Consider the following 10770-nt stretch of genomic DNA (forward strand, 5'->3'; position numbering starts at 1 on the left):
TATTTCCACTAGAAATTCAATTAGATCAATAACATTAAAATTAATTTATAGATACATATTTACCTACATTATTTTTTAAAATTAAAGAAATTCATGTTATTTAAGCAGTTTACATATATTTTCCATGTATTTATGTACCGGCATTCTGATGTTCTATTTACCGTAAAATGTTTGCCTCGCTTACATATCATAATAATATATTACTACATATACAAATTAGAAAATATTTCGGCAAGGATCAGAAAACAAAAACATAATTTCTTGAATTTTTAAGCTTCTCAAAAAAAAAAACTATCAAATTTAGAGCCGAAAGAGTTACTTATTTAGTCCCTTTTTAAACTGTATGTAGTAATAAAGGTAAAATCTCCGACAATTGTTAACAAAATAGATTTATTTAATTTTAGATGGTTATCGTTTACAAAACACAATACATACTAATCATTGCTTAAGGAGAATTACTACTCCTTTTAGTGTTCAGATGTACAGTGGAAATGCCCGGTCCTACGTCTTTTTCTGGATAATCTTAAAGGTATTATGCCGATTCATGACGTAGCTAAGGGCAGTGGCAGCCGTAGTTAGACCAGTCAGATACCAAAGGCCATGCAAAGCGGGATGATCTGCGGTGGTATAGTACAAGATTTGGTTATTTGATCTATGACAAAGGTGCGGAATCTATGTTTCTCACCCAAATAGTTCCAAATGGGAGCTCCCAAACTGAGGCCAATGGTGGCCAACTGCACGCCCGTGTTTATCTTGCTGAGCAGCGTGGGCTCCAGTTGAGCAGTCACATGGGTGGCATCGAAGTAGCGCGAAAATGTTTTCTACGGGAGAGGAGTATAATGATCAAGTATAATCATCATCAAGGGCAATTGGAATCCATCACTCACCGGCGGTGGCAGACTTATGTAGCGTATAACAAATCCAGCTCCTAGGAGGAACACATCCCGGAACACCACGATGCCGGCTAGCCACACGGGCAGCAGATCCGTGTAGCACAACGAGATGACCAGCGAGCCCATCAGCAGCTTGTCGGCCATCGGGTCCAAGAAGGAGCCCGCCTTGCTCGCCTGCGAGGGCCACCGGCGGGCGATCTGTCCATCCAACTATGATAGAGAACAAGATAAAAAGTTAATATATGATATATATTAACTAGATTAAAAAAAACATTTGAACAGATACTTGTTAAAATGTTTTAAATATTTAAAAACAAAATCTCTTTTAAAGAAATATTTCCAGCTGCACTCAAAATATAAATAGTGGCACGGGGCAACTATTCTTTTAATTATAATAATGCTTTAGATTTTCAAGGAACATGAAAACTTATATCAATTCCTTAAAATTTGATTTTAATTATAAAGTAGTAAAAGTCAAAAGTCCTCATTAAACTTAAGTTATAAAAAAATATTCCCCATTTAGTTTAACGAAAATATCAAAACATATTTCATAAGTCGCTTGAAAACTATGTCCAATTGGTATTTCCATAATCTAAAAAATACTATTATTTTGACCTCAACTATATGTCCCTTTAAGAAATATACATATGATTTAAACTAATTTTTAAATATAATATTATAACCCCTTTAGAAACTATATTATTTAAAAGCATTGTTGAGAAGCAACAAGTACAGCTATTGCAGATGTGAAGATAAACAAGTTATTTTTAGAACTAAGTCTGGGCCATTTGAATAAAAAACATACCATTATAAATAGAATTGTTTTGTTTTTTAAAGTATGCTGTTAAATATAATATATGATTGTTCAAATTAAACACAGACGGACACAATACAAATCAATAAATGCTGCCAATATATCCTCGGCATACATAACAAAAAAAAACTTGAATAGAAAACTTAAACGACTGGTTTTGCGTTTTACTTTCTACAAAATTTGACAAAATCAAATTAGCTTTGAATCATTTTACTGCTTTTCAGAATTAAACTTTAGACATTATTATTATAGCATGTTCAAGGTATACATAGTTAGAGAATGAATATTAAATATTTTCCCATATAAGGAACTCACCAGATCGGTGACCCCGGCGATGGCCAACAGACTCATGCCCAGCGTGAAGTCGCCCTGGACGATCACATATCCAATGTAAGGCGATAGGAAAGCCCTACTGATGGTCAGCATGTTGGGTATGGTCATGATATTCTCGCGCTCCTCGCGGATCTCGTCGATCTTCTCGCGAACCCGCTCCTGGACTTTGTGCCTCGCCTCCCGGATGTCATCCACGAGGAAGTTCTTCCTATCGATGACCCCCTGCAGCAGATGGCGTCCCTGAAGGGTGCGCAACTGGAGGGATTGCTTCTTGGCATCGGCATATTGGCGAAGTCGGGCCAGTTCCCAGTTCCTTCGGCGCTTGATGTCCAGAAAGGAAATCCGAATGAATCCCGTGGCGGCGGCATGGCGATTCAGGCAGTTCACAAAGCTGCTCCCACCGACGCCCAGAACGTGCTCCAAAGTGGCGGCTCCATGGTGCAGTGGCCGCTGCACCTGCCGGAAAATGATGGCGGGCAGCATGGGTTAGTTATCGGGCAATCCCTGTCTCAGCTGCAGGCTCTTCCTTGCGTTCTGTAATCACATAAAACCAACAATCAGTCGTGATCCGTAACCTTGGTTCCAAAGAGATCGTCCAACGACCCTTGGACATACTTTATCTCCAAGCCGAAACCAAACCCACCATTTGTCGGAGCTGCTTTTTTGCTGGCTGCACCTCGGTGCAATGCGAAATCTGTTCGAGTTTAATTAATTCAATTAACTAACTAGACCACACCATTTACGGAAATTTTTTTAACAATTTTGTCTTGTTTTTATTACACAAGCAGTGTGACCGCACCGATAACGATAAGAAATACCATCCGGCCCAAAAGAAAATATACATTATGTTGTACAATTTCCTTTTAATTCCTTACATTACTTTACCAAACAAGGGCAGCCTCGGAATCACACAACTTACAATAATGTTATTAGGATCATAGAACATTATATGATTTAAAATATTTAAATTGGCGCCTAAATTCGATTAAAATAATCGACAGGAGGACCCGATGGAATATCGAATACGAACTAGAGGTGAGCAAACACAAATAGCGCTATCGATATAGCGATGTCATTCACTAAATAAGCTATTTTATAATACCAAAAATGCACTATTTACATCTAACGGTTTTTTGAAATCTTGATATATAATTCGTTAATATTGTTATTTAGTTAAAGAGATATAATTGTTTTATATTTACTTATAAAGGTATAAGTTCTTTGACGCGCAGTATGACCTAGTGTATCCTAGTGGGATATCACAATTCGCAGAAACTCATTTAAATTCAAAATAAAAAAATTAAAAATATCTGAAAAGTTACCATTTCCCTGCTCTTAACTAAAAACGGTTTAGTACCAAACTCTATCACGTCAATAATTATTTCCCGGCAGAACTGAGTTCTAATATCAGAACTGACTTTTTTGAAGTCGAATCAATATTAGTGTATACGCAAGATCTTGTAGTTAAAGCTTTGTGATTATATCTCTTTCGCAGTATACTCCTTAATGTAGTTTATTTAACAATATGTCAAAAAGTTTGGCGGGTATGTGAACAATTATTTTTAAAATCAAAATAAGTTTTTCGCCCTTTGTTTTTATGAATTCTAATTCCACAATATTGGTGTTGACAAAAATATTTAAATACTTCTGAAAGGTCAAACGGGTTTGTGCGTCAATGAAGATTACGCCGAGTTAAGAACTAAAACTGAACTTATAACATAAATATAATTTTATTACAAAATCATTTTTTGAAATTTTATTTTCTTTTCATATTGAGGATTTATTGATTTTGCTTTTTTAGAATAAAAGAAAATTGTTAAAAAAATTATACTAGAATTTTCAAAAATCTTAAAAACTATACTTTTGTAACTGACATTGCTGTTTGTTGCAAAGCATAATAAACTAAAATCTTGCATGACTATAACATGGTCAGATTCAGCAAGCTAACATTATGTTAGCTCTAGAAATGGGCGCGCAAATTTGAACTCACAAATTGGGGCAACTTGATCAAGCTTTTATATATTAAGGCATCCCGCTGCTGCTAGGACTGGCTTGGAATATATTTAATAAAGATACCATTAATGAGCGCGACCGCAAGCTGCTCTGGACTTGTCAGTCGTTTAATTGGATGAAATTTAATTATACTCCCACTTAGCCCAGGCGAACGATGCTCGGCGTCCGTTTTGGATATGCAAATTAAACCTCGGTTAACGTTTATTACATAATATAAACTTTGGCCGCGACTCGACCATGACCTGACCCTATCAGCCGGCTCATGAATTTTCCCGAAAGTTGCCAAGCCGAAACTGTTCCTCGTTTAATGGTACGGCCGTACCATTCTGGTTAATAAATGCGAGCCAGAGCAAATAATTATGAAAGACTGCCCGGTTGCACTTCTTCGACCATCTTTAAGAAATGTGGCGATGGTCATCAAGTCACGTTCACGGCTATTAAAGGCGAGAGAAATGGCGATGACACTTACCTGAACATATCCCCATGGACGGCAGTACAATGCATCGGCATTTATAATGAACTGCGGGCGGTGTTCGCCTCAATAATGTCCATGGCATGTCAACCGTCAGTCTGCACGTTAATTTCCAGCAGCCTGCTTCCTTTTTCCGATTTTCCGAATGGCACTCAGGGCTACTCAGTAGCTGTCTGCCATAAACAGGAGGCTCGGGGAAATCGGGAAATCGGGAAATCGGGAAATGCAGGAAATGTGCAAAATGCGCGACAGCGGAAGAGATTGAAACCCTTTTGTGATACTCTATCGAGGAGTATAGAAATTGCGCTAAGAAGTTGGCCCTCTTCGAAGCATAAAAGCATTATTAAGGAAGAGTTGCACGTATGCAGAATAAATACATGAATATTATCTATTATTAAGGCTTTCTGCCATTTGCTTTGATATCATTTCAAGAGTTATACACACAATAAAATAATTGGTTATAGAAACATAAATTTTAAACTATTGGGTATGACAAAATTCTGAGCATGGTGAGTATGAAACTTTAAAGTAAACTTTAAAGAAGTATTGAAATAATCTGTAATTTATTTTTAAGAAAAACTAGTTTAAAATAAATTTTAAACTATTTAGTTTTTGGGTGTAGAATACTTAAATAATTTAAATTTAGTAGCTTTTTGTGTATTTAAATTTACTTCTTAATCCCCATTGATTTTTGTAATCTAAAAAGGACATTTTAGATTAATAAATTGAAGGGGATTAGCAGAGTCAATTGTGAAAAAAACACATTTTCTCAGTGCTCTTATCATTTTGCAAAGGGAATTTAAGCGTGGTGTTTGGTTCTTGCTGCTGTCCTTCCATTGCTTTTTATAATTTTTACTTGGTTTCTTTTTTCGCGCCTCATTGGGCTTCATTAATCAAAAGTAATTTTCCGCCTTTCACAGCAGTCAGTCCCCCGAGGCCCCCTCATTTTACCTGGCGAATTTTGCCTAGTGAAGATGGTAAACGTCAGCAGCAAAAGGAAAAAAGAAAACCGAAAGGAAATGGCTGCAAAAAACAAAATGATGGCGGCCATTTTGCATTAAGCCTGGACATTTGCCGTATGTGTGTGTGTGTGTGTGTGTGTGTGTGTGAGTGTGGGTGAGTGAGGCTAATTAACTGTTTTACATTAAGTGGCCATAAAGGCTCGCCATTTTAGTCTATTTTAATGCGCTTCGAGTGGTTTGGCGGGCGTGATCGGATCGGACAATGAAGAACTGCTGGCCATTAGCGGCCATCTCTGTATATATCGGGCCGTTCCCCAGACCAATTTTCTTAAATGATTTACGACTGCTTTAAAGGCCAGAACCATAAAAACAGAAGCCAACTTCATTCGGTCGCTTGCTTCTCGGACTTTGGTGCTTTCCTTTGTGCTTAATTTAATTAAATACTTGCTCGGACTTTTGCTCTCTCTCGCTCACTTTGTCGAGAACGGTTAATGTGGTCAGCATAAATTGTGGCCAGCTCATTTTGCTTTAAATCATTTGCGGCCGGGCTACAACGCCATGGCCCGAATAAACCATATAAACTGAACATGAACTGGCAATTGGTTCGACTAATGGGAGAGAAACCCGGTCGTAGTAGTTTTCTCCAGTAGTTGCGGTCTGAGATTTATCGCATAAAAGGTGTTTCTACACTGAGGCTTCTCATTTCCTGGTTAATTAAAAAGCCAAAGCTGGACAAAATTGTGCTTTCGGTTGTGGTTTTAAAATTTAATTGTAAGAATTTTTCAAATTTAAAAAGTTTTTTTTAAATTAATAATTGGTAAACCAACAGATCTCTAGAATTTTTACAACTTGTCTTTGTTTTTTTAACTCCTGATTATTTGAACACAGTTTTCTACACCTCTAATAGTCGTTTGCTTACTCGTTATACCAATGCTTATAATAAAAGCCATTTTCTGCCAACGGTTTATTATTTTATGAGTTCAACCTTAAATATAGGGCAACTATTACTCTCCAGTGCAAACCAATCAACTTTTCGTTCTGAGGTAAATCAAAAATCTGCAAACAATTACAGTTTGGTTTTGTGGCGGAAGAAGTTCAGGTTTTGGAAATGCGTTTGGTTCTCAAAGTTCGAAAATGCTGCAGAGACCGCCCACAAATCACACGCCAATGACGACTAATTAGAGAGCAGAAAGCGGAGGGCGAAGGCAGCTCTTCAGAGCAGTGTAACAATGACTTTTCACAAAACTCCAACTATTTTCAAGCTGTGCAAGGGACTGCCCTCGTTTCCGGACCTCCATTGCCACGCCTCCGCAACCGCCCCCGCCCCCGCCCATATCCCTTTCCACAGCCGCCCCCGTCTTTGCTTTGTTTTAAGTTATAAACCCACAAGTGGCGTCAAACTTTTGCTTTACGGTGTCGCCATTTTTTTTCTAGAAAATTGGGTGGGGCCCAACTTAAAAGAAGATTAAACCGCAGATGCTGTGGGAATCCCCCCTTCTTCCTTTAATTTCGAAAGGGTAGGGAAGAACTTTGCCTGGACAGCGGCACTTGAAATGAGAACGTTTGGCGATTTTCAGGCGACACTTGTCGAAAGTTACGCGTAATTATAACAATGTGCTGGCATCCAGGGAATTAGCTGAGGTTGGGCGGTTCTGCGCGGCTTCCCGCTGGGATTCCCTTTTGGTTTATGACTAAAATCGGTTCTTGGTCTCGGATATGCGGGCGCCCCTTTTCGCCGGATGATATGTAGGTGTTGGCCAGAGGGGCAGCGGCAACCGCACACCAATTAACAATTAACAAAAGGCGGGTGATAAGGGAAAGTTCAAAGGGTTTCCGTATTTACATATTTTGCTGAGATAACATGTAAAATACACACATTTATGGTTAGAAAAAGGCTGCCTCATGCGGCTTTAAGTTTTTAAAATACATATACATTGTTAATTAGCTTTTCACTTTTCAAATTATAAGTTTCATAAAATAATTTAAAAATATTTTATAAGTATTTCAAAAATACTGTAGCTGACATAACCTGACTTTTTTTCAAAAAATAATTGAGGTATTATGTTTAATGCAGTTTTAATAATTTACCAAAACTCAGCCCCAATTCGTAAAAATTATTTAGTTCTCGACAATTTTCGGAAGCTCATTAAAAGTTCGTCTGGCCATCAAAAACAAAAACAAAATAATTTAACAATCTTCAAAAAGGAGCCAAACTCTTGGATGTTGATGATTGAAATGAAATTCTTTGGCCCTCTCGCCAATGTATATAAAAAAGCATCATTTTGTTTCAACTTTGGGTCCTTGTATCGCCATGGCGACAGCATTAATTCGCTTTTAATATAATAAAGCCGCTTAAATGTCAAGACAATGAGACCGGAATCAGGAATTTGGGCAGAGGCACAGGCAGGACCATCAATCAAAATTCCGACGAGGGCCGTATGAAAAACTATAATAAAATCATTAGCCTGGTAATCCCCCAACGTTCCGGAATCAAAATAAAATCATCAGTCCGGAATGATGATGAATGGTTTTGTGTGCCTCGGTCGGTAGTAGGCCCAAGTGGCCACCAGTGGCACAGACATTCTCCGGTCATGACAAAACTGGGAATCTTTCTGCACTCCAATCTCTTTTTAATAAACAAAACCAAAGAGATCACATCCGTACAAACTCGACAAAAACAAAGCGATTGTGTTTTGTATGCTTCAGCAGCTAACACTCAACGGCAAGTCGGCAAACAACAGTAAAAGCTATGGCCATGGCTCAACGGCGTCATTATCGGGGAAAACGTCTTGCAACGCACTGGTCCCAGTCCAGTCCAGACTTGGAATCCATGAGAATGGTTTCTTTTAATACCCTATACAACAATTACTTTGCAGTGTTCATACTCTGAGTCAATTAAAGGTTAATGCTTCACATAAATATAAGTCTAAATGTGTTTATTTTAATTTCTTTAAGTACAAAACAAGTGAGCTTAAAAAAAAGGAACGCAAAGTTGAAGGGACTTTAATTTTTCCTTTAACCTAGGAATTTGTATATGACTTTCAAGTCTTGTAGTCTGATTGAAAGACCCGCATGCCAAGTGCTCACATCTATCATATCTATGTTATAATGACTTGAAAGTTGTGAACACAGATTTTATAAGCTTAAAACATTTATTATAACAACAGAAAACTAAGCAAGAAAAATACAATAAAATTTCCGTATAAAAAAGTAAGCTATAGAGTAATCCACATTTTCGGTCTTGCCCATCTTTATCATCTATTTTTGGGAAGAAAAATGAAAATGTTTAACGGAAAAAATAAAATACTCACGTTTCTCCCAGGCGAACGTGATTCAATTTGTTTTGTTGGTTAGAAAACTAAAATAGCAAAAGCAAGCCACCAAAAAGGAGGGAAAATATAACTAAGGCTAGCATGGCAAAGGAAGCAGAGCGAGAAAAGGACCGCAGAGCAAGGCGAAAACAGGAAAAATTATAGAACAGGCAAAAACGGTGGGCGGCAAATGTGGGGCTCCTGTTTGGTCACTCCGTGTTTTTCGCTCGGCACAAAAAAAACAACCAAATAATGAAGGAAAATGGAAAAATGTTAAAAGGCAGCTGGATGAGTCTCAAAGCCAGGATTGAGGCGATTCTGTTTTTGTCCTGGCCACGGGCGGGGTTCTCAAGGAGTCACTGGACTATGAATGCGAATTGCTGCAGTGCAGTCCCTGCTGGAGTTCCCTGAAAAGTAGGCTATAGAACCCAGCGTGGGCAGGTTGGCAGACGAGGGTGGAAAGTTCATTTAAAAGGTATAAGAATATTATAAAACTTATATTTAACAATTAATATTTCTCAAATTTAATAGTAAGCTTTGCAGAATTGAGTTTAATCTGGAATCAAGGTCATTAAACTGTTATTAATATGTTGCATTTAAGTTTTCATATGCAAAACATAATATTTATTTATTTATTTATTTTTTGTTTAGCATATATGTGTAAGTTAGCAGTTCATTGTTAACTATAAATCAATAAATATAATATAGTTTGGCTAAAATAACACTCTATTGTTAATTGTTTAGAAAAAAGATCTTTGATTAATTTTCATATAAATATACATACCTGTAAAGTATTAAGATGGTCTTTTCTTAAATGTTTGAAATCATTTAAATTCCAAAATATATATACATTATAAAATATGTCACTTTATTTCGGAAACTTTTAAGGCTTCCCTCGCTCTCCGAAATATAGTTAAATATGTTGTGGCCAAAAAAAACAGCCACCCACGGACGCATCTGGGGAGACATATTGTACATTGTAACATGACCGGACTATTGTGCCGACTGGGCCACATGTCGAAGGTCATTTTAAATTAGTTTTACTCCTGCTCCGTTGTGTTTATTTTTTTTTCGCATCCTTCGATTTGGTTGTGTGTGTTTTTCCGCTTATCCCGTGCTGGGACATTTGGTCGATCTTTAACAATGTCTGCCTCGGGATTTGGCTCTCAACGTTGGCAGCTCAATGGGCTAAAATAGTCATACGCCCCGTGGTCCCGGCACTGACGTTATGACAATTACGTTAGGCATTTGCGTCACGTAAGTGAGCAATGCCATCGAGGAAATCCCAGACTCACGCCGACTGGGCCAAAGTAGAATCGCTGGCTCATCCTACGAATATCCTGGCCGCCATTTCATTGTGTATGTGTGTTGCTGGGAGTGTGCACGAGTATTTGCCAGGGCCACGTGTAACAGCATTCGACATAATCAACAACTTCATTCGGGGAAAATGGCTGACGATATCCCCGGGAGCTGATCCAATACCTTTTTGGCTGGCTCCTCCAATTGTTGACAACTTGTGCATGTCCCTCCCTCCCTTCTCTTCGGCACGTAACCCAGAAAAAGTAATAATAAAATAACATTGGCATGAGGTGCGTGCCTTTTTTGGCACCTGCCAGGTTTGGAGTCAAGTTGCTAGGGTATTCTGTAAATCTTTCTTAGAATATAATAATTATTTTAAATAATGTAATTATATACAAATAAAGGTACATATGACATTAGGTACGAATATAATATTTCCACAAAAATCGGTTTCCAATGCCTTAATCACTTTGCTCTCATTACCAAAGGTGGATTTTTCCCCTGTTCCTTGTTATCCTTCATTACCTGCTGGTCATTGTGACCCCGCAAATCCTTCATAAATAAGCTGCAAATTCACTTTGTGTCCTGTACAGGATAAGCGTCCTTTCACTACAGGTGACATCGCTCTGCGCCCTGTCAAAATCAGGATCAGGAGCACACGGCCGGAGCAGCA

The 10770-nt window shown here is 38.0% G+C and overlaps 1 protein-coding gene across 2 annotated transcripts; it reads right to left on the reverse strand.

The window, feature by feature from the left end:
• Positions 1 to 373: 373 nt before the first annotated feature.
• Positions 374 to 2851, reverse strand: LOC128252101 (probable cardiolipin synthase (CMP-forming)). Of its 2 annotated transcripts, none has more exons than XM_052979565.1 (5): positions 2684 to 2851; positions 2023 to 2574; positions 888 to 1103; positions 686 to 821; positions 374 to 617 (listed from the first exon to the last, which is right to left on the reverse strand). In XM_052979565.1, exons 2-5 carry the CDS (start codon positions 2521 to 2523, stop codon positions 502 to 504), a joined length of 969 nt encoding a protein of 322 aa, XP_052835525.1. In that variant the 5' UTR covers positions 2524 to 2574; positions 2684 to 2851; the 3' UTR covers positions 374 to 501. The 2 variants fall into 2 exon arrangements, with proteins under 2 accessions (XP_052835525.1, XP_052835526.1); XM_052979566.1 differs by having other exon boundaries at positions 2656 to 2851.
• Between the last annotated feature and the right edge of the window lie 7919 nt (positions 2852 to 10770).

This window comes from Drosophila gunungcola, chromosome 3R (assembly GCF_025200985.1).
Source record: "Drosophila gunungcola strain Sukarami chromosome 3R, Dgunungcola_SK_2, whole genome shotgun sequence".
NCBI classification, from domain to species: Eukaryota; Metazoa; Arthropoda; class Insecta; order Diptera; family Drosophilidae; genus Drosophila; species Drosophila gunungcola.

Excerpts from the sequence above, each read along its gene's own strand:
- LOC128252101 (XM_052979565.1), bottom strand. The coding sequence starts at position 2,523 with ATGCTGCCCGCCATCATTTTCCGGCAGGTGCAGCGGCCACTGCACCAT. Across the intron at positions 1,104-2,022 it reads TCGCCGGGGTCACCGATCTG|TTGGATGGACAGATCGCCCG; the intron begins GTGAGTTCCTTA and ends TCTCTATCATAG. Across the intron at positions 618-685 it reads TCCCATTTGGAACTATTTGG|ATCATCCCGCTTTGCATGGC; the intron begins GTGAGAAACATA and ends ATACCACCGCAG.